We start from the raw sequence: 24483 nt of genomic DNA on the forward strand, positions 1-24483 counted from the left end.
GTAGTTTACCTTGTGCTGCTGAAAAAAGATCGAAAATCAATATCCACAGCATTGTTTCAATGAAAAACAGCTCCAAATACTTGTCTTCCACCAATAAACAGCTCTCCAATTACTTTAAGTTGCGGGGAAAATCCTGGTCTCCAGTGTCCTCAACACTCCAACACCTGGTCCTTAAACATAGAAGAACAACATTAATGTTTATGGTGTGTCTTTTCCAAACATTACATCTACTCAAGAGACTAATAGATCACTGCAAGTACAATCTGTGATGGTATTACTAGAAGATGCGAGATCAAATCGGGTGTATCAATATTTGATCTTACATCTTCTAGTAATACTTATGCTTTCGTGGGAAAGGGGATTCTCCCACTCTCTGAGACCAATAAGCAACACCAGAACTCTAACTCAATCATAACACCCGGACTCTAAGCCCATCATACTATGAGGCAATCTGTAATCGATGTGTTGCCTTGAGAGGCGCTATAAAACCATTGGCCAGGAAGTTTATTCGACATTCCTCCATTTGCTCCAGGTTTATCCGAAATACCTTCCTGCACCCTTCTGCTCAATGCCATTTGCCACCATCAACTTGGTACTGTTAGAATAGGCACCATATCTGCACAGATCCTCCACTACTCACCCAAAGACCTTGGGACTGAGATTCGGTTAGGTCTAACAGCACAATATCTTCAGCACAGGGAAGTGCGGGATGAACGCTCTTCCCTCCCACCCTTTTATTTTGAATACTGTGGATTTCCCTACAAAGAAAAAAAAAAAAAAAAAAAAAAAAAAAAAAAAAGAACTGGGGCAAGAATGCTGCCCAGCTCAGCTGTTCGTTGGCATATTCATTCCGCTGGCCTCCAGAATAATACTCCAGATGTTGCTTCCTGAATGGTACACAGTATTCCAGTGTCCAGTCTTCAGCAAACTGAAGCTGGCAATAGCCTGTTAATGACCCCGCACATCCTACCCTTTGGGTACAACCTCAACTTTGACAACCATTTAAATGTTTCATCCCTCTTACATTAAACCAGTTGGCTTTCCGGACACAAGTCAGGTTGGGGCCTCCAGACCCGGACACAATGATCCAAATGGGTCCTTCACAACTGGACACAAAAATTCAGGTCTCTATTATTGACTCATTATCTGGCCTCTGCAACAAAAACACGCCCGACACGTGGTGCCGGAAACTGCACACAACACCGATCAACAGGATTGGCCACAGCTCTCCAGATGTGTCCTACAAAACTGAATACTTCAGATGAAACCATTCTAAAGATGTACGCAAAATAACACACTTCTGTTTTTTGTTGTTGGTTGTAGAGTCTCAAGTTTATTACATGAATCACCATTGATGATTGTCCATCTAATGAACAGACATATTTTATGATTTTCTTGTCCAAATAGGACAGAATAGAGGTGGTCCTCTAGTCTGATCATAGAATTACAGATGCCTGGCTTGGCACCCTGTGGAGTTGAAGGACATATGCCTTGGCCACAATTCCCTTCAGAGGCACGGGCCAGTCATTCTCTAAAAGGCACTGTGATCCTGCCAATTGACCAATGACACTTAAGATCATATTCCAAGCACAGAATTTCCAGCTGCCGGTGACGCATGCATTAGGCGGGTCTGGCGTTCAACAACCAAGGTTGTACCCTATGGACCACCCTCCGACTGCTATTTGCCCCACAGCGGATTTCTCCCAGTTCGAGACCTGGGGATGTAGTGTAGCCCCGACTCCCCGTACCGAACCGCTGCCTGATTTCTTGTCCTGCTTGTAAATCCCCAATCAATCTTTATTCTTTCACCGGAGCCCCTTAAAGCACGCTTAGGCTGCTTCAAGATCTAGTGGTACTTTTTCAAAAAGAGAAAATAAAATGCAAAACAAAGAAATGTCGACATAGTTTACTTTCTATATATGATTATATTTTCGTTTCTGTGAATCTTTAAAAAAGAAATATAAATACATTTTAATATGGGCAATAGAGAATATTTGCTTCTATCAAACGTTCAAAAGCACACACCTTCATGTCAAGACAGTCAAGCATGGGGTATTACAACATGAGCACATTGGAGTGACTTAGGCGGTAAAGATGACATCCCACCATTTAGGACACTATTGCCCCCTTTTGGTGTAAATATGTCGGTGCAGGTAATTAGTAATATGTTGCATCATTTCCTCAGAAATAATAGCCACACCCCTAAAATCAGGGGAGGCAAAATTCCTGAGGGGGGCGGTATATGCTCACCTTTTTTTTGGTGCAGGAGCCTTTTCAGACGCCTTCCTTTGCAGGCTGCTACCACGTGTGTTCTTCCTGAATCTTCGCTTGTTCTGTGGAGAAGCCAAATCTGGTCTATTTCCCAATCGATCAACTCCTACCTCTTGGGATGGAAGGTTTTGGTGATTTCCTCCGAACAGCTTCATGCCAGGGAAACACTCTATAAAACTACTCCAAGATAAGGTTCGAGAAAAGAAAAAAAAAAAAAGAAAGAGTTAACATGTACCAGATTATGGCCTCTAAAACATGTCAAAACTTAGTTACCACATTTAAGAGCATTACCTTTCAGTAGCGGCTGGTACCAAACGGGGGAGGCAATAAAAAAATAAATACTTACCCGAATACCGCCCCCCATCGCCTCTCCTCCTTCCTCCCTCTAGCAGGAAGCACACAGCCTCCCAGAATCACCTGACCAATCGCAACGCTGTTTACAGAAGCGGTGTTCAGAGAGGGACTGGGAGGTTGGGCATGTTCTCCACCAACGCTATACAATACAGCCTGTAGAGAACATCCATAGTGCGCATGACAGTTTGGTCAGCTCAAGACGGCTGAACAAACAGTCATGCGCACTTAGGAGCAGCCGCCACACGTCCTCCCTGTGATGCAGGGAGCCCAGCCCCGCCCTAACAACCTGGCTACATCTGCAAGTTCAATGCAAGAAATAAAATTATAACAACGGAAAGTTATTTTATTTTTTGTATGAGCTTGCATTGGAAGTAGGGGGGCGACGCTCCTCCGCCTTAGCGGAGGAGCCGCCCCAGAACCTTTCCCCTTTGACCAATCATCATTGAAGGTCAGTTCACAAAGACCAGCTAGAGAAATCTGTGGCATCCTACTGAGCCACACAACTGGAGCACTCAGTACTGGGAATATATTGCCAGTCTACGTATGTCAAATTGACCCTAAACATTCATGGAAACCCAAACTAGGTGTCATCTCACCAGAGATGTGTCACTGCTCCTCACCATATGTGAGTAGATCCCTGGTAAGTATCATGCTACAAAAAAACAAAGGAGCAAAAACATTTAACAGTAGAAGACTAAATTTATAAACTTTCCACCTAGGCAACAATGTAAAGTTTTTTTGCAGCTAGAAATAAGACTCGATTCGTATGAATAAATATAGAAAAGTTTCAAAGAATCATATGAGTAACAAAATGCTATGTACAGTGAAAACTCGACATATTTAGAATATCGATTTTTAGTGGATATGTAGTAATTTTGAGATGTGTGCACTACAAAATAAAGAATGCTGGTACGCGGTCAGAAAAATAACATTGCATTTGAATTTAGAAGTGCATTGTTATTCAATGGTCTAACTTTTAAGAAAGTAAATTAAAAGAGAATATAAATACCATTGACTGCAACACGTGTCATCAGTCCATTGGATACCTCACCTGACCAGTGCTGTATGAATAGTGACTGACTCTGGGACCTGACTAGTTGGTCAAAGTATGTGTGACTCTCATGCATGTGTCTGTGAGGGTAGGACATAGCCAGTCGGGCCAGTGATACACAGGGTTATTAACAGAAAGCTGTTGGTGCTTCCACTTTGTATAAAACCGGGGATTGGAGAGGGGGAACCAAAACTAAAATTTGCCATTTCTTGGCGACTAATATTTTATGTCAGTCTAGAGAGAGTGCTCTGTTCAGATAAGCTTGGAATCTGGGTTTTGCTTGGGTTCTGTTTTTTAGGTCTGGCTAAAGCGATCTTTAACAGTCTGGAAGCTCTGATGCCATCAGTTTTTATAAAAGCACAATAAGAAATTCAGAGAAAAAGTGGGCTTCACCAATCCCTTTTGGCCATTGGATTTCATGTTGTTTTCACGGTTTATTATTGCTTGTATTTGGATGTCCATCAAAATAATGACATTTCGTGGGTTAGAGTTTCACATTTGTGTTGTCATTTGGATTTCAGAAAGGGGCCTCAAGTCCTTCTGCTAGGCTGCGGATTCAACAGGACATGCACCTTGTGTTTGAGAGGCAATGTGGGTTGTTGGATACATTGACATTGCTGGCACAACATTGTAACTTCTAGTTAATGGATTTTTGTTTAGAAAGTGCATGCTATTTGGTTGCCTTACCCTGTCATAAAGACACAGCGATGTTTACCATTTGCTCATTTGTATCCATTTATTTGACTTTGCTGCCAATTTAATGAGTAGTTGAATTTACAGCTTTTTTATTCAGACACTATTGACTTGTAAGGCAATAGACTTTCATAAACTGCAATGAAAATACAGGTGCTTTGTCAAAACTATCTACTATGCAATATTTTGCCATGCAATATTTTGCCATGCATGCCTTTTAATTTCACCTCTTACAACCAAAACCTCATATCCCGACTCCTTTTCGTACCACTCTTCTCTGACTGCGCAGTTTACCTCTGCTAACACAATGTGCTCAGGAAAGGGCAGTGCTCCCACATTCCATACTTTTGTATCCCAGGATGTTGCTTGATTAAAGGATTTTCTTTCTAAGGCAGCTGAATGCAAAACACACAAAGACCCCACAATTATTACCAAACACTTCCCCTAACAAACCAAGTTGCCGGTGTCCTTTTATTGCACCATAGACAAATTCGATTTTATTTAAGAGGGCGAACAAAAACCCGGAAACATTCATGCAATCAAAAGGGTGAGATCAGACATCACATTTTGTAGTGTGAAGGTGGTGGGAGAATGTGAGGACTGGGTGTGATTAAACTTTAGCTCAGGACAGAGGGGCATGTGCTAGGAAGTGTACCTAAAGTGGAACATACTCTCTATCAGCACAAGAAAGGAGACTGGGCTCCTCAGCCACCTGGTTCACTCCTCCTCGGTCAGCAGGCTGTCTCTCAGTACATAACGAGACCCTGTAAAAGTTCCACATGTTACTCTTCAAATTAGTCAAACCTCACACACCCTAATTTCCAAACTTTTTTAGCTACCTCTTATTCACAAGCAAACCTCCACCTCATCATCCCCAAATCCCTGTGCAGAACCTCATAGATCCGGACCTTTTACCTCCTACACTCTCACTAGAACACACCTTCTGTTCTCCTGAGGTCAGTAGCTTTCCTGCCCACAATGAAAACAAGCATTGGCATAGCCAATAGGTCTCGAATTTGGGACCTTAGAAGTGTTTAGCCATGCAAGAGTTGGTGTTGTTGCACCAAGGATATTCTGCTGCATAACTAAATACTTGTAAGATCCCAAAAGCAAGACCTTTTGGCTATGCCAATGCTTGTTGCATTTTGTATTTAGAATGCAATTAGATATTGAAGTTGAGGTTGCACCAAAATACAGCCCTGAATGGGCAAAAAAAACAATACTTTGTATAGATGACCGAAGTGATCAAAGAGATGTACATGTAACTCAATACCAAGTTTCGGGGGAAAAAACATCCCCAGCAAATAGGTGCACAAACCCCCTGGCAGGCGAAGATTATAAAATATATATTTTTATTACACCTGAAGGAGATATGTTGAAACGAAATTCTGATCTGAAAGTCTAAAATGGGTAGAAGACTGAACTAAGACAAACATTAAAGCAAACAAAATAAATTCAGGCTGAACTATTTCTGCAAAAATTTAATCTGAGGTGTCCTTTTAGGAAATTACTCAAAAATACAGCATTTTAAGATTTTACCTGTCTGGAGAACTTGCTGTTTTACAGGAAATCTTTCCGTCCCTACTAACTTTTCTGCCGACTGTGAGTTACTGCTCCTTCTGATACCAACCCCACCCCTCTGTCTCCTCCCACGTGGAATTCTTATCATTGCTGAAGGACGAATCCAGGCTTGTTTAGAAACCAAAAAAAGTCAGAAGCATAGCTAAAGAAAAAGAAAAATAAGAGGGAGAATACGTTTCACTTTACGTTTCTTCCTGTTGTGAGATTAATAACTAGACCCAAGACGTCTTTGCTGACACATGCCTCCTCCATCATCAGTACGTACCCCCCCTTATCACCAGACCCAAGACCCCTGTACCTGGCACTATCCACTACTGCCCAGGGACCTTCGGCCCTCCCCCCTCCCCCCTCTGTGCGATGTCATACACCCCTCTGTGCCTCCTGTACCCTTGTGTCCTCGTCGTCATGGGGGCAATCGACGAGGCCCAAGCCCGCACGGTGCCCGCTCAGCTGGCGCCTCTCCCCGCTGCTTCTCTATATGTGCCTGGGGTTCACAGTCGCCTTTCCAGTCCGTACAACCTCGCAAAGAATCGGAGCCGGATAGAGATCCTCCTGCACCGGGGAGAAGGCCTGTGGCTCCCGCAGCAAAAGCACCCTTCCCGCGTCTGTGGTTCCCTCCCCTCCTACAATAATGTTCAGTCTACCCCCTCCTCCTCCGGACTCTGCTCAACAGCCTACTCCGGCCTCCCGTTCAGCACAAGGCCCCATCTGCCCCCTCTCTGCCTCTCACAGACGTAGTAGGCCGTGCTGCATCACCGATCTCGCGTAGTTCTCGCGTGGGCAGCGAGCGCGTCCTACCTGGTCAGTGATGCAGAGGATACCCATTTCCCGGGGTGAGTCATCATGAGGCGCGCGGCACGGGGGCAGCAAGCTCGGGGGAGGGAGGGACACAGGCCAGCTCCGAGGTCCCGGGAAGTGCGGGTGCTGTAGGGGGAGGAATGGGAGTGCCCCCACCGGAGAGCGAGGGGACTGCAGGGACAAAAGCTTCGATACCGCACAAAACAACAAAATACTTTCCTAGCATGACAGCCAAACGTATTATTTCTGAGGTAAAGTACATGTGCTGCAAGACGTGATGCTTCCATGACGGTTTATGCGCTGTTTTCTGATTAGTACTACCAGAGAAGGACTAGGTCCTTGACTGATGGCGAATGGATCAGAAGTAAAATGATAAGTGCGCAACTACAAGTCCTATATTGCGTGGTTTGTTGTTTAAAAACCCAGGACTGGGCGAATGTGTCACTCATAGCCCAAAGCCACGTTAGCCACAAGTAGCTAGTTAGAACAAGGAGGGTCCATCCAATGCCTCCTTCCAGCAAGGAGAAGGAGGCAACAATGGGAGAAAAACCGCACGGACCAAAAAAAAAAAAAAAAAAAAAAAAGGGGGCGGGAACAGCTACGGAATCCCTCCCTCAGGACTCAGTGACCTGTCTCCTGGTTGCCATAGCAGCGTTTCTGTAAATCGGCTTGCGACACCAAAAGTCAGGTCACGGAGTCCTGAAAAAGGAGGGAGAACAGGCGGACAAATCATCAAAACAGGGGCATTGTCCAATGGCAGGCCTCAATTTCGCGAGGCCGGCCAATGGCAGAAGGGGCGTGGTTTCATGCCCCTTCTTGTTTACAAAACTCTCGCCTGCAGCAGCGCATGCGCTGCAACGCAGGCTTCGACCTAAAAAAACACAAAGATTTGCTTCTACCAGGACAGCACTAAAACCAAGAGTTAATAAACTGCATTACTTATCAAGAGAATCAATGGCTTTGTGATCCTTAGATAAATTCTGCAGACAATCCTTGCTCAAAGCTTGTGTACAAATATACTGTCATCGTGCACTCTCCACATCCCATCACCCCTATAATTGATGATGTTAGACCATTCCACTGCAGCCCTTAGAATATCCGGTTTCTAACCTTGAGGCTGGCAAAAAAAAAAAATTGTGAATCAGTCGTTCGTATATGCGTGTCTAAATTTTTTTTAATGTGTGTCCTGTGAAAAGGTCAATTGTAATGTGAAAATCCAATGTATCAATTATTTAGTCACAATTTCGTATTCCAACCTCACTGGATTCAAAACCTGCAACATACGCAACACTTCATTTTTGACGTACTCCATTCTTGATAGGGTGTTGAGTATCATGTATGAATATGGAATTTCTAGAAGGCTCCCCTAGCCAGAGGCAGTGGAGTGGTGCACAGGATTAAAAAAACACAAGTATAAAGTCAACTAGTGAAAGGAGAGGGGGCTGGGCTGTGGAAGAGTAATGCATTGTGATGTGTTCTTTAAAGAGGTGTTTGAACTTTCCTAAACTGAAGCAGTGTTGGGGTGGTCCTGAGGGATATAGAAATGCTCCTCCAGATCCAGAGATGGCAAAGGTGTACTAGTTGTGTGCCATATCAAGTATCTAAAATAGACAGAACAATGGAGAATTATCTTGTTGTCAGTTACCTATGTGCAGCAGCAGCAACACCACAAAATCTAAGCAAAGATGAAAGGACAATAGTAACTACTAATCATAGCAGACACCTGAGGAACTGCTTGGCCATTAAATGCCAAGGGAACGCCTTGTTTCTTTTTCACACGGATTGAAGACAAGCTATCTAAACAAAAAGTTGACATGCAACAGAGCTTGTGTGGGGATGTGCGTCCAACAAACCATCCCAGCTTCTCACATCAGAGTCCCACGACAAAAGTTTCCCAAGAGACTGCAAAGAAGTATTGATTATTTTGTGTTTCTATTTGATTGAAAATTTGTCTGCTAGAGGGGCAGTGGGGAAGTGTGTGCCGCTGCACCACTAGTTGCGCCGAGTTGTGGCTTTCTTATTCTGAAGCCATTTCTTGCAGCTATTGTGTGACCCAGGATGAAGTCTGATCGCACCAGTGCTATAAATGTGACCCATGCTGAAGTCTGGTCGCACCAGTGTTAGAAATGTGACCCATGCTGAAGTCTGGTCGCACCAGTATAAGAAATGTGACCCATGCTGAAGTCTGGTCGCACCAGTGTTAGAAATGTGACCCATGGTGAAGTCTGGACACACCAGTGCTAGCAATGTGACCCATGCTGAAGTCTGGTCGCACCAGTATAAGAAATGTGACCCATGATGAAGTCTGGTCGCACTAGTGCTAGAAATGTAACCCATGCTGAAGTCTGGTTGCACCAATGTCAGAAATGTAACCCATGATGAAGTCTGGTCGCACCAGTGGTAGAAATGTAACCCATGCCGAAGTCTGGTCGCACCAGTGCTAGCAATGTGACCCATGATGAAGTCTGGTCGCACCAGTATAAGAAATGTGACCCATGATGAAGTCTGGTCGCACTAGTGCTAGAAATGTAACCCATGCTGAAGTCTGGTTGCACCAATGTCAGAAATGTAACCCATGATGAAGTCTGGTCGCACCAGTGGTAGAAATGTAACCCATGCCGAAGTCTGGTCGCACCAGTGCTAGCAATGTGACCCATGATGAAGTCTGGTCGCACCAGTGGTAGAAATGTAACCCATGCTTTAGTCTGGTCGCACCAGTGTTAGAAATGTGACCCATGACGAAGTCTGGTCGCACCAGTGGTAGAAATGTGACCCATGATGAAGTCTAGTCGCACCAGTGCTAGCAATGTGACCCACGATGAAGTCTGGTCGCACCAGTGGTAGAAATGTGACCCCTGCTGAACTCTGGTCACATCAGTGCTAGAAATGAGCAGGTAAGGGCCAGGCTTGCATCGCCTGCACTTACTTATTCAATATAGGGAGTCTATCAGCATATCTCCGCAAGGAACATTACTATTAACAGGGCCTCGTGTGAGTGAAGTCGCAAAGCAGCTCAAACGCCAACCAGATATCAAACAAAGCAGCATTCTAGAAAACCTACTGTGTGTGATTATTAGAGTTGCAGGACTCGACTAAGAGGACTATTTTTTCTCTACACTACAACAGGAAAGTAAAGGTGCTTCCAGCAAAGAAGAAGACTGGATATCCATCCATTGCAAACACATGGCCATTATAATGTAGGGCTGTCAAAATGGGTTGTATGGCGGTGGTGTGAAGGGAGACGGGTCAAAGCCAGGGTCCCAAGGGAACTAGAAAGATAGAGATGTAAGAGACAGTACAAGTGTATCGAAGAGCCTAGCAGGAAGTAAGACTTGGAAGATCCCAGAGCCACCATAGGACTATTAAAGGGCACTATAGCAGCTAAGACTGAAGTAGATCTGAGCAATTTATACAGCTCCTTCAAAGAGCTATATCGTAGATAGGAGGCTATTGTATATTCTTGTAGTATAGAAATCCATGTAGGGCTCTGCATGATTTAGGACTTGGGAGATCACAGAACCTGCTTAAGACTGTTAAAAAGCTATTCTAAGGGAAGTTCTAGCATCCTGTACAAGTCTAATGTGATAAATTGGGTTTTTGATTGGGTGGTAAAAATACACGCACCTTGTCAGGGTGAACCACAAGAGTCACTAAATTAACAAGCTTAACCCTTTGGAGGCTTGGCACAAAAGCAGTCAGGCTTAACTTGGAGGCAAAGTGTTAAGTATTTATGGACCACTCAAACAGTAATAAAGTGAAAAACACAACACATAAAAAAAATCTCCCGCCAATTTAGAACAAGCATTTACAATGCAATGGTTTTGCCTTTGTTAAAGTTTGAGCTATTGGCAATGCTCTTGACATTTTTTTTTTAACATAAATAAATGGCATTGTCATTTGCAATGCCACTAGCTTTATCTTTCGCAAATGACACCCACAAACACCTACAGAGAGCCCCCCCAACACACACCCACACAGAGCCCCCTCCACACACTGTGAGCCCCCCCACACACTGCGAGCCCCCCCACACACTGCGAGCCCCCCCACACACTGAGAGCCTCCCCCACACACTGAGAGCCTCCCCCACACACTGAGAGCCTCCCCCACACACTGAGAGCCTCCCCCACACACACTGAAAGCCCCCCCACACACAGAGCCCCCCGCCCACACACAGAGAGCCCCCCCCTTGTCTGGCAATGTACATCAGGCCCTCAGAGTTCTATACAGCTTTGGAGAGAGTTATTCTGCAACTGTTCATTATAAAGAATATATTCGTTCCCAACTTAACATTAAAATGATATTGCAAGATACCTGCAGTTCCAAGACCTTTTTAAAGAACCCGCTTTCGGACTCTTTCCTCTAGAAGGTCACAATGCTCCTTGGTGACTTGAATAGCTCATATTACAAATGTTATGGTGGACAATATATCTCATACAAGCCACTCTCAGATGGACGCAGGCAGCTGCTTAGAAACTTCTTTAAACAACATACACAGTGAGGTCAAGGTCCTAGTATGCGAGTGCACGTATTGTTGTAAGACATCAATAAGGCACATGAGGATGACACACAGAAGCATGCATAGGCACAATCTTGCACAGTGACTTCACTAGATTGAAAAACACCATAACTTCTGAAGATTGATGTATAAAAGGTTGCATGGATGAATGATGGATGTGTGAAAAGGCGCCGTGGTGCGTTTTGAAAGTGATGGGTGCTTCAATTCATTTATGCTGGAAAGACAAATGTGGCACATGGGTGGGGCAATGCCTAAACTACCAGAGAACTATTTCACTTATGGTTTTTCTGCCACTGACCAGAGGTATAAAACAATTCCAGTGGAAACATAGTGAGGCCCACCGGCATGTAACTGCAGCACTGAAAAACTACCTATGACAGATTATATCTTACCTGTCCATGGAAACTCACTGTTGCCATTATGATGAACGCATTATGGCCAAAACCTTCTATACAAATATTAGAGCAGTGCTTAATCTAAACATATCAAAGCAGTGGCTACACTGTAGTGAACTGTTACATGTGTATAGTGCTTCATAGGCTTGACGAGGCCACGAAGCACTTCGATTCTCACTGGGTCCTAGGTGCAAGGCTGTAGAATGAGCTATGAGGGAGGAGTTGAGGGGCGCGTGGTTCGAAGACATGCTTCAGATAAGGTGTGGAGTTTAGTTTGAGGAACTGCAGTCGTGCATACCTACTTACCCTTTGTACAAGTCAGACATTGTATTGTGTTTCTAGTAAACGGAACTGCTAATTAAGTCTTTTGTACTTTGGAAACTGTAGGAGACTGTCAACATGCATTAGTGTAGCAGGCACTGAAATTCAGAGTTTGGCCGTCTGCACAGAGGTCCTACAAGTTGGATTATTTGTTCTGAATGGAGGAGCAGACAGTAACGGTGCAAATCCTGAGCATAAAGTTATTTTTTGGTGATACAAGTACAGTTTCTGTTAAGGGTTGCTCAGTGAGCTACACACATTGCTTTAAAGGCGATCTTTCTAGATACTATGAGCCAATACAAGTAGAAATGGGCCATATGGGAGGTCATATTGCATTTGTAGATTTTGCGCCATCTGGCTGCCACATTTTGAATTCTCTCAGTAGTAGGTACGGTACTCTGAAGGAGCACCCAATGGCATAGTCATGGTGAGATTGTATAGGGGTAATGACAGCTTTTACTGTTTGCAGAAACCACAGGTAAGAGACAATTTTACTTGCGAGACTGTATTACCGGAAGAGGAACTTATTGCATCAGGGATTATGCGAACAATTCCATATTTAAAAGTACTCAAGATCGGGCACGGGCTTGGTTTTCTTTTACTGACTAACCTTGCAAATTAAAGCAAGTGGTTGGGGAAAAATAACGAACACTAAAATGCACTAGAAACTTACTTCCGGCGGTCCCTAAAGGCTTTTAGCTACACTTGTTGACATCAATTAACAAGGAGAGACGAGACGGATCATGAAACCCACCTCAGAGACATATTATATAGCTGCTAGGGTGTCAAATCCTCCCCTATTGACCCCGGAGAGGGGATTCAGCCCTCCACCCCGACTCCTACCTCAGGGCACACACTCTGACACATGGAACAAGGCAAGCAATGGCTTCCCGGCCCCACTCACTTTCAAAAGAAGCCCAAAACAAACATTTGTCCTACCAAAACAAGCCCAACAAGCATTACAATGCCGGAGACACAGGGGGAGGAGGGAACGGGCACACAGTGGGAGGGGGGGGTGCGGGAACGGGCACACAGACAGCGGGAGGGGGGGCAGTAGGGCACACGGACAGTGGGAGGGGGGGCGGGGGAAGACAGCAAGCACTCACAAAAATGAGAAAAACATACCGGGCAACGGCTTCAGTTCCGAGGGAGGGGTGGGGAATTCAGCGAGAGCGGGTGGGAAAGGCGAGCACGCCCACAGTGCACTGGGGCGCCATGACAGCGGGAGGGGACTCACCGGTCTCTCCAGTGTTCCGCTGGTTCTCCTCCGGTTGGCGTCGGGCGAGGCTCCTCCTCTCCGGGGCCTCGCCGAAGACAGGGCGGCGGCTGCGGGCTCCTTCTCACGGCCCCGAGCAGGAAGGCGGGTGCCGGCAATGCCGGACCAGATTCGGGGGCGTTCCCGAGAATTTTTGGCTTTCGGCTGATGTAGCGTGACGTAGCCAAAAGCCAAAAATTCTCGGGAACGCCCCCGAATCTGATCCGGCATTGACGGACAGGCCCGTCTTCCAATGGCTAGCCTCCATTTATGGAGCTAGCCAATGGAAGACGGGGGCCGTTCCTGTCTCCCCTACTATACTCATTAGATTTTCGCCTGCGCGAAAAAGCTGCGCAGAGCGCAGCTTTCACAAGGCAAAACCTAAAAATAGAGTAAAACTTAATAGACATTAAAATTACAACAATCCAAATGAAAAGAGCCAGAGTTATCAATTGTGTAGGTATTTAGTGAAATTTAGCGCCCAAAAGACCAAACCGTCAACTGCGGACATATAGTCATGCAAGACTGGAGCATAGTCAACAGTTCTGGCTGGACTCAATGGAGCGAGGTTCAGATACAGATACAAGAAGTGAACCTCCGAACTTAGAAGAATTTTTGAAGAAAAATGCCTGAGAAGGTAAAGTTCAGTAGGGCAAGGAAGTTGGCTGTGTCTCAGGTCGAGGTGTCGCTGTCAGAGAGCCTCTGGACAAAATGCAGTGGAGACTTCTATGTTTGGACTTAGTCACTTTTTTGTAAGTTGAAAATCCTCAACGGGATGAAGCTGAAGGCTTTAGCTGATGAGTGCTCTACAAGGCCAGATACCCTTCAGAAGAGGACTTGCGGAACAGGATTTGCTGCTGTGGAGAAGAACACTGCGGGAGCTACTGCAAAGTCAGGCTTACTGTTGATACACCTTGAGTGGATGGGTGAGTGGGTAGGTCCAAGTCTCCTTTCAGTTCTCAGACCACTTTTTAGTGGAAAGTGTTTTAAGTCCCAATTTCTGGATTTTCGCCTGTATGAGTACTTTAGCTGAACTTTCAAGGGCCCAGGACTGGGCGGGCATTGGTTGAAGGGTAGGACTCACTTCAGGCATGGTCCAGGTGAAGGGGTCAAGTTGTTGGAGCTTTTTTTATTTCCCTGTAGCTCAGAAAAAGCCAGACAACTAGTCCTTGGAGTCACTCTAGATGTCACTGGTTCAAGCAGCAGGGCAGTACTCTGAAGTACAGTGCAGGCCTCAAGCAGGAGGTCAGACCTCAAGCAGCAGGGCAGACCTCAAGCAGCGGGGCAGACCTCAAGCAGCGGGGCAGACCTCAAGCAGCGGGGCAGACCTCAAGCAGCGGGGCAGACCTCAAGCAGCGGGGCAGACCTCAAGCAGCGGGGCAGACCTCAAGCAGCGGGGCAGACCTCAAGCAGCGGGGCAGACCTCAAGCAGCGGGGCAGAAGCAGGGCAGACCTCAAGCAGCGGGGCAGAAGCGGGGCAGACCTCAAGCAGCGGGGCAGACCTCAAGCAGCGGGGCAGACCTCAAGCAGCGGGGCAGACCTCAAGCAGCGGGGCAGACCTCAAGCAGCGGGGCAGACCTCAAGCAGCGGGGCAGACCTCTGTTATACAAGGTAGTCCCTAGTGACCTCCACCGGTCCAGGAGTGAACTGAAGAGTTAGTCTGAAGGTCCAATATTTATACCGGATACCAGCCTTTGAAGTTGATAAACCTTCTTGGTCTTTATGCCATACAATTCTGTAATTTCCCCCTTCCCTTGCCCAGGCTCCAAGAGGTCTAGGATCACAAAAGCCTTGTGTCAAATTAGTTGGGAGTGTGCTGAGGCAGTTCAGTTGAAATGTAAGTGGGAGAGAGACTAGCTCAGCCCCTCCAATCCTGGCAGGATGGGCCACACTGCCAACATTGTCTCCATTTTATGTCAATGTCTGGGAGGAATACACAAAGGCCAACTGCCAACAACACCTAGCCATGTGACCCACGACACAGGCACCAAATAGTTAAGACAAGAAACTGAAAACTTTCTATAAGTAGCATTTTCAGAATTGTGGCTTAAAATCCAACTTTACACTTAGATGTGATTTTAAATTACAATTCTTTAGAGATGAAACATGACATTTCTACAGGTTCCCAAACAAAAGTTATTATTTAATTAATTTAATAAGGTAACCCAATGTTATGCTATGGGAGAGGGAGGCCTTGCACTAGTGAAAACGAATTTAGGAGTTTCACTGCTAGGATATGTAAAACATAAAAGGTATATCTCTAACTCTTTAAATACAATGCAGCCTGCCTTAAGGACTGTCTAGGGTGTACCTTGGGGTGACTAGTATGCATTAAAAAGAAAGGTTTAGGCTTGACAGAAGAGTCATTTTGCACGCCGAATTGGTCATTTAAAACTGCGCACATGCTGAAATGCCAGGCCTGAAACATGTTTTGAACGCCTATATAAGTTAGTGGCAAAATAATTACCGCAGGCCCACCACTAGCATTTAATTTACAGGCCCTGGGTACATGTGGTAGCACTCACTAGAGACTTATAAGTAAATTAAATGTACCAATGGGTGTCAGCCAATTTTACCATGTTTAGGGGAGAGAGCACAAGCCCTTTTGCACTGGTCCCAAGGCCAAAAAATGAATTTCAGCAAACAAGAGGGGAGAATGTAAAAATGTTGGATAAAGACCACACTAAAGGCTGACAGGTCTAACATTGATCAATGGGCTCCATCTGGTACATAGGGAGATTGCAGAATGCCACACTGTAGATACCCAACAAAGGGCCCCATTAGGATGGCGGGCGATCACCCCCGCCATCCGTCGGTAGCCACCGCCGGCCTGGCGGGGGCGATCCGCCCGCCATCCGTGCCAGAATGACCCCCGCCATATTATTATGGCTGGGAGGTCTGCGGCGGACAGAAAGACCGTCCCCCGCTTTTCCGCTCCGGTCGCCTTGCGACCGGGCGTTAAAGGGTTTTATATGGTGGCTGTGTCTATCAGACACCGCCAGCCATATTAGAATGGGCATTTCACAATGCCTCTCCGTGGCAAGGCATGCAGAGTCTGCTATGGGGGCCCGTTGCGGGTCCCCAGGGACTCCGGGGGGGTGGGGGGGTGGGGTTAATGGGGGGTACCTATGGTACCCTCCAGCAGTTCAGGAATTTGGATGCGCCTGCCACTGTGGCGGGCGCATCATAATTGCAGGCACGGGACCCCCGCCCTTATGGCGGGCGGTCCCTTGTACTGTGAGGATGGCGGGCGGGCAAAGTCCGCCCACCATCCTAATGGGGGCCAAAGTGTCCAGTTGTAGACCGAGGGTGATTTGAGGAGCCTGTTCAGGTCTATTAAACAGTCCTAACAGACTGGGGAAGATCTAAGCTCCTTGTGCAGGTCTATTGAACAATCATAAAAGGGACAATATCCGAGTACAGGTTTAACAAATAACACTGTCGGAGAATGCAGAAGTGCTGTATAGTTCCTATAACCCTATATAGGATCTGCATGTTTAGACAACATATATTGTGGGCTTGTGTCCCAACTGATTCTGTACACCCCCACCGAATATGTCAGCCTGTATACCAGCTAGATCACAGTGCCATTAGAAATCCCTCTTACCAAGGAGAGAATAGTTCTCGTCAACTATCCGAACATGACAACTCTGTCCCCTCAGGGATCGTGGAAACAATGCTACTTTTCGCTCAGTCACTTGTCACTTTGTCTCCGAGGGAGACACACAGAATAAACGTTGGGGACATTTTCAGTAGGCATTTATTGAACCAGTGTCATTCTAGTATAAAATAGATGTGCTGAAACAACCATTAGACAATAACAAATATAAATGATTATAAGCACTAACAGAATAAAAGGAAGGTAGATTTCTACCATAGTGCTAAAATGATAATTACATACAAGTATATAAAATACATGGCAGTAATAAAAGCGTACTCATGCGATACGACCCCAAGTAAATTTACCTAAGTGTCCCTAGCATGCATGTAGGTGTGGAAGCCAAGAATCCCTCTAGGATAAAGTCAACCCCATTACCTGAAGTGAGAGACTGTGGAATCCGGTCTTGGTCTCGGGATGGACACCCCCACGAAGGATGTCACACCACTGCGAGCTGGAGTGTCTGCGTGCACGAGCCTCAGCGTCTCGCAACAGTGTGTTGGTATGGAAGTACTTTTCTCCTCTGACTACCTTAGCAAGAGATGGTGTATATATTTATCTAAAGTGATACTACTGGGGATATACCTCGCTGTGTCATGTCGGACTGGGATGACAGAAGGAATTACCCTTTTACATAGTTATTATACAGGAGATGGTAGGCCTGCTGTCCTGCTGTGATTCCAAGAATCCTCATGCATAATGAATGAGGCTTAAGCTTTTCGGAGAAAACCCCATGTCATCTCTGGACATTACCGTAACTAGGTAGAAGTTAAGTACTAAAAACCATTATGTAGTGAAATATCAGGGCAACGTAAGTGAAAGGTTCATTCAGTACCTAAACCTATATTGTGGTACCTATATGGAACATAACAGAAGATAAAAGTACCCTGTGCAAGACTATCAAAAGGTTCAAAGATTGCTTAAGAGAGATAGCAGAAGCCTCATTGGTAGGAATCCGTCCTATGGCCCTCTTATGGATTGAGGGAGATCTGAGCAACCTGGACTGTCCTTTTTGGGGCATTATTAGATAGAGTGATATTTGAGTGCCCTGGACATGCTCTGTCACTCATTCTTCCACAGTAGACGTTTTTCACCTTAAAAAAGAAGTAGATACCATGACTCTGTAACGACATGTTCGTGGGAGAGCTCCTTTAAACTTGCTATCCTCGTGACTGCTGACTCACTCATACTCATTACACAGCAAACAAATTATAGGGTCACTGCAGCCACCTGACCAGACCAGCAGCGCAGCCTGTGATTAAGCCTGCTGAAACTTGCACAAACTCCAATGAACTCCAGCCCACATTTCAGTTCCTGACAAGGTTTTTGCATAAAGGGCATTACAGTGAAGACGCAAAGGAATACAACCATATAAAAGACAACACAGACAGATATAACACCAACACACTTACAGGCAGGCACAGTCACACATACGATCAAACAGATGGGAGGAGAAACGGGGAGAATTGGTGCTAGGAAAAGGGGGGCGGGGTCCTGTCGATTTATATTTAACCCATCTGCTGGGGAAATCACATTCAAGTTCAGTAAGCAATACAGTGCCAAAGCCCATCCAATCCATGGCCTCTCGCAACTCTTCTCTAAACCTTTTGCTCCTTTTTTGAAACTTTGTCTATTCAATCTCTGAAATGTTAGCCAGAATCACACATATGTAGATCTGCATATACATTCGGACCTCTACCTGACGACGTAAATAACTGCGTTTTGAATGCACGCTATTAATCACGTTAGCAGGTTTCATTTTCCACATAAAGCATGCATTTAGGTTTTATGTTTTTTTATAATTTGACGTGTTTTCAGTTTGCTGCTTTTATAATGGCTTTAATTGCATACTTGGCAACATTCCAAATTGTGTAGCCTGCTTCGCCTTGCGACACGGTCCATAAACTAAATCTGTAATGTGTTAGAGAAGCAGACAAGAGCCACAGAGAAATGAAGGACTTCTTTCAGACAGGCTTTTCAAGTTCAAATAGTATACTTTAAGTAACCTGACCTTCCATGCAACGGCGAGTGACAATGGGGCGTTCCGAGGAACTTAGGAAAGAAGAGGCTTGCAAAGGAAATGTAAGAAAGAGGAGAAGAGCAGGAAACGAAAAATCTGTTTGTGAAAAAAAAGAATTCGAACACCGTCTCCTTCCGGGTTAAGAATGGGGCACGAGGAAGAGTGTCAAAATAATTCGTTTAAAGCAGTGTAGGTTCGCACTATACAGATACAGAGATACATACATCAATAGAATGTGTGAACAGATGTAGAAATTTTGAAATAAAGTGAAGAGAAGAGTACGAGGAAATTACACCAACTCGATAAATTCACAAAGGGGAAAATCGAAGTGTGATCACCCAGAATGGAGAATGGATTTAGTGAGGTGTGAATCAGGGCTGCAACATCCGGACCGTGGAGCTCTTCATAGAGCGGGAAGGGAATATTAAAAAAAATATATCTATCTACATATCTTTGTATAGAAGATGCCGAGACCTAAAAGGACAATACTTTAGTTCCATTTCTATGTCTGTGCCCCTCCCGGTTTTTCGTTGTGAAAATCTGGTCGCACTAGGTTAGGTATTGCATTTATATAGCCCTTACTACCCCTGAAGAGGCGTCAAAACGCTTTTTCGGCGAGTAGCACGCTACTCCGGGACCCATAGAGGATTAGTGCTGAATTAGTATAGTGAAATATGCAAGTACATTTTAAGTAGTGGATAGGTTAGTCAGTTACTTGGATTCGGAAGGATAGCAGAAGGATAGAAGAGGAAAATAAAAAAAGGTTTGTATTTATATAGTGCTTGTTACCCCAGATTGGTGTTGAAGCACAATAATCCGGAAACTCTTAAAGGATTAGTGCTGAATTAGTATGGTAAAATAGGAAAGTAATTTGAGTCAGTTATTCGGAGTGAGAAGGATAGCGGAGGGATAAAAGGGGAAGAAAGGTTTGCATTCATGTAGCCCCTGCTGCCCCTGATGGGTGTTAAAGCGCTTTACTGGTGAGTAGGATGCTACTCCGGAACCCATAAAGTATTAGTGTTAAAAATTACTATAGTGAAATATGAAGTAATTTGAGTGGTGGGTATGTTATTCAGGTATTAGGATAGAGAAGGGTAGGTTGCGGGATAGAAGAGGGAAAGAGGTTTGTATTTATATAGCGCTTGCTACCCCTTGATGGGGTTTTGAAACACTTTATTGGTGAGTAGCACGCTACTCTGGAACCAATAAGGATTAGTGTTGAATTAGTATGGTGGATATGTTAGTCAGTTATTTGGATAGAGAAGGGTTGGGGAGCGGTAGAAACGGGAAAAAGGTTTGCATTTATATAGAGTTGGTAACCCTGATGGGGTGTTGAAATGCTTTATTGGCGAGTAGCACGCTACTCTGGAACCCATAGAGGATTAGTGGTGAATTAGTATAGTGAAATATGGAATTTGAGAAGTGAACAAGTTAGACTGTTATTTTTATTGAAAAGGATAGTGGAGGGATAGAAGAGTGAAGGATTTTTCTTTTAGGTCATAGCAGTAGGAGGAGGTTTTTGGATGAGTAAAAAGGGGGTTTTGAGGGGAAGAGTCAGAGGGAAGAGTGTAGAAAGGTTTGTTTTGGGGATCGGTATTTTAAAAGAGGTGTCAGATGATGCAAGGAGGAATGGAGTAGGAAAGAGTCTAGAAAGGGTTATTTTGGGGATCATAGTAGTGATATGGGGTTTGGGATAAATGAGAGAGAGGATGTAGAGGATATATTGATAGATATATAGGGTGAGAGCTAGGGTAGTGCATTGGAAAGAGTAGTAGAAAGAAGTTTGAGCTGAGTCAGTAGGTTGGGCTAGAAGACATATTGAGAGAAGTATAGGCTGAGAAATAGGGTAGTGCATTTGAAATGCTTAATTAGAAGAAAGTGATAAATATATAGATCCAAAAGTACATTCACAGTATATAGATGCATAAAGGAGGTAAGTATTTGTAGATTAAAGATATTGATAGAGGTACAGGATGAGAAATAGGGTAGTGCATTGGATATGCTTTTACAGGCGAAAAGTAACAGACAAGCAGATCCAAGTACATGGAAGGTACATAGATGCACAATGGAAGTAAGTACATGTAGACCAAAGATGACTTATGTATTTATTTATGTTCAACAACATAATTATTCTACATGTTTATACAAAGCAATACACAAAGTTAGGTACATATATATAGTGAAAATAAATGCTTATATACACAGAGGGATATGCTGTAAATTTCTGTAGTGCGTATGGTGCTTATGTGGGAAAGAGTCAATTCTTGAGTAGTTTTCTGAAGATAAGGTATTTGTCGGTGGATCTTATGTTGGGGGTAAGGAGTTCCATAGTTTGGCTGCTTTAACAGAGAAGGATGTGCCACCCATGGTTTATTTCTTGTATCTTGGAATTTTGAGGCGAGATGCCCCTTTAGAGCGTAGGTTCCTTTGTTGAATGAGTTTGGTGATTTTATTCCTGATGAAGAGCGGTCCCATTCCATGTATTGCTTTGAGGGTGATACAAAGCAGGTTGAACGCAGTTCTTCTGGCAACCGGTAACCAATGCAGGGCTTTCAAGGCAGGTGAGATGTGGTCTGGCGGTTTGATATGCAAGAGCAGTCTGGCAGCAGAGTTTTGAATCCATTGTAGTCTTTTCATGGTCGTTAAAGGTGATCAGTGGTAGAGGCTACTGGCGTAGTTGAGTTTGGACAGAACAAGGGAGATGGTAGCTTGGACCTAGTGTGGAAATCCCAAATGAGGGAAAATTTGTAGCAGCGTTTTTATAGTGACAAAGCTTGATCTTGCTAGTTTGTCCACTTGGGCATTCATCGAAAGCTTGGAGTCCATGGTCATTCCGAGGTTTCTTACTTCCTTTGATACTTTAGGCGGTGATACCAGTTCATCAGGCCAGGCAGTAGGCGGGTCGTAATATTTCCAATCGCCACACGTGAGTATTTCAGTTTTTGAAGCATTCAATTTGAGATGGCTCCAAGTCATCCACTGATCCATGTCTCTGAGACAACTGAAAATTTGGGATTTTCCAATGTCTTTGGGGCATTCCAGATGAAGGAGTATTTGCATGTCATCTGCATAGTTATAGCACGTGAGGTGAAATTGATTGATCAGTACTGGTAATGACTTCATGTAGATGTGGAAAAGCATGGGCGAGATGATAGAACCTTGAGGGGCCCCTGCTTTTGTGGAGTATGGTTTGGACAAGAAAGGTGGGGTATGGATGACATTAGTTCTGTTTCGAAGGTAGGACGCTATCCAGTCTAAAGCAGTTCCCTCTATGCTGGCCTCATAGAGTCTTTGTTTCAGAGTGTCATGGTCAACCGTGTCAAAGGCAGCTGAGAGGTCCAAGAGGAGTAGCGCAGCAACCCCTTTGCGGTCAACTGTATTCTTCAGGTCATCCCAGATGGCAAGGAGGGCAGATTCAGTGCCTCTTCCCAGACGGAATCCTGTTTGGAAGCCTGAGAGTATGTCATTCTCTTCAAAGAATTGTGACATCTGGGCGAACGCTGCTCTTTCTATCACTTTGCCCAGAAAAGGTCCATTTGTAATGGGTCTGTAGTTGTCAGGGTTCAGCGGGTCCAAGTTTGTTTTCTTCAGTAAAGGGCGTTTATGTGATTTTTTTTTTAGTTCTTCTGGAAATATTCCGGTAGTTAAGAAATCGTTGATGATTCTTCTTACTGGAGTGGCAGCAGACGTTATTAAAAGAATTGTCTTGAAAGTTTGTGGTGGACAGGGATCAGAAGCGCTGCCGGCAGGCCTGCTTGCTTTGACCAGGTCCATACATTCATCGTGTGAGATGTGGAAGGAACGGAGAGGCTGGGTTAGAACATTCTTGGATTGTTGTTTTGTCAAAGGGTTAGTGCTGGTGCTTTGTCTCCGTTTTAAGTACCAGTCAAATGTGTCTGCTTTGTCTGTGTAATGATTTGTCAGTTTTTCTGTGAAACCTTGAGTAACAGGATGAGCTCCTTCAAGGCAATTTGGTTTGTAAAATTCGTTGAGTATTTTATAGAATTCTTTATTTGCACATTTAGCATTTTGAGTTCTGTCTGAATAGTACCTTTTCTTAGCTTTTTTGATAGCTGGCTTGTACAATATGTACATTTTTTGTAGGTGAAGTTTGTCTTGTTTGGCGTTTGTTTTGAGCCAGGTACGTTGCAGCTTTCTAATTTGTTGTTTTATGTCTTTTATTTCTATGTTTCTCCAAGGCGATTTTTTTCATTTGTGCTCTTGTGTTTTTTTGAGTGGTATCAGGATGTCAAAGATTCCTGTAGCCACTCATATAGATTTTGAACAGAAGTTATAGTTTCCTGATTTGTACTTGATGTTAGTTGTGTTTCTTAGTGTTCCAAATTGAGTTTAATCCACAGCCGATAGGTGGATGGTAGTTTTAGGTGAGTCCCTTAATGTTGTTTTATGTTGTAAAGCAAGCAAGTGGTGGTCTGACCATGTAACTGGAGTTATAGTTTGAAAGGTAACTAGTTCAGTATTAGCAAAAATGACATCTAGGATATGTCCAGCGCTATGTGTGGGTTTGTGGACAATCTGATGCAGGTTAAGGGCTTCTAAGTGGTAAAAATGTAGCAATAACTGCCGTGAGTATGCCCGCCACGCCACTAGCTCAGTGCCACTGCACCTGCTGAACTATTGATAGTTGGTTCTATATGAATGGGGATGATTCCTTTAGGAGAACAGGGGCTTGAATCAAAGGTACATTTATCTCAAAACACATTGCCCCTGACACCATGGATTACACAATTTTTCTTACAGAAGTCCCTTTTATTGACTCTGTATATATTCAAATATATTTTTTCTTTTTCTATTCTTTTATCACATTCCAATTATCCTTTCACCTTACATATGATACATTACCAATATTTACAACATTTTTAGCATACTATACATTTATATACATAAGATTGTTGTCTCTTTTTGTACATTTGGAAGAACACAACTCTTTTCTATACACAGTGTCCTACTTAACTTAGAAATGTCAAGATCTAACAGCCTCTTGATCTTATCCACATTCATAAATGGTGGTCCTAACTCATGTGGTCAAAAGCAGTGTGTTTTATGATTTAACTCTTGGTATTTATAGTGGAAGATGTGTCTTTTTCCACCGACTGCTAATAACAATATCTAACTTTCATTTATACTTTATGACCATTATATGTCGCGGACGCGTTTCGACCTTGTCGTTGTGGGACCTGCACACTTGTTTATATCAAGGTCTTCTTCAGGGCTGTGTTTACATTGCTGTAGGACAAGCTTCTCAATCTATAAAAATAAATTGGCTTTTTTTAGTATTGGGCATTTGAGTCAAGGGGTACTGAACTACAAAAATGTAAGTAAATGGTGATGACACATAGTAATGTAGTTCAGTACCCCTTAACTCAAATGCCCAATACTAAAAAAAGCCAATTTATTTTTATAGATTGAGAAGCTTGTCCTACAGCAATGTAAACACAGCCCTGAAGAACACCTTGATATAAACAAGTGTGCAGGTCCCACAACGACAAGGTCGAAACGCGTCGGCGACATATAATGGTCATAAAGTATAAATGAAAGTTAGATATGGT

At 44.2% G+C, this 24483-nt stretch overlaps 1 protein-coding gene across 2 annotated transcripts in view; it reads right to left on the reverse strand.

Moving 5' to 3' along the window:
• Positions 1-24483, reverse strand: part of LOC147678104 (cell adhesion molecule CEACAM3-like) — an 84374-nt gene that overhangs the window by 50613 nt on the left and 9278 nt on the right. For both annotated transcript variants that reach the window (XR_015302479.1, XM_086945963.1), the window contains exons 2-3: positions 2251-2448; positions 10-170 (exon numbers count right to left, since the gene is read on the reverse strand). Coding sequence is in view for 1 of the 2 variants with exons in the window: in XM_086945963.1 (XP_086802089.1) it covers positions 10-52 (43 nt within the window). In the remaining variant the exon portion in view is untranslated. The remainder of the gene's footprint in view (positions 1-9; positions 171-2250; positions 2449-24483) is intronic.

Source organism: Lissotriton vulgaris, chromosome 12 (assembly GCF_964263255.1).
Source record: "Lissotriton vulgaris chromosome 12, aLisVul1.2, whole genome shotgun sequence".
In the NCBI taxonomy this organism is placed as follows: domain Eukaryota; kingdom Metazoa; phylum Chordata; class Amphibia; order Caudata; family Salamandridae; genus Lissotriton; species Lissotriton vulgaris.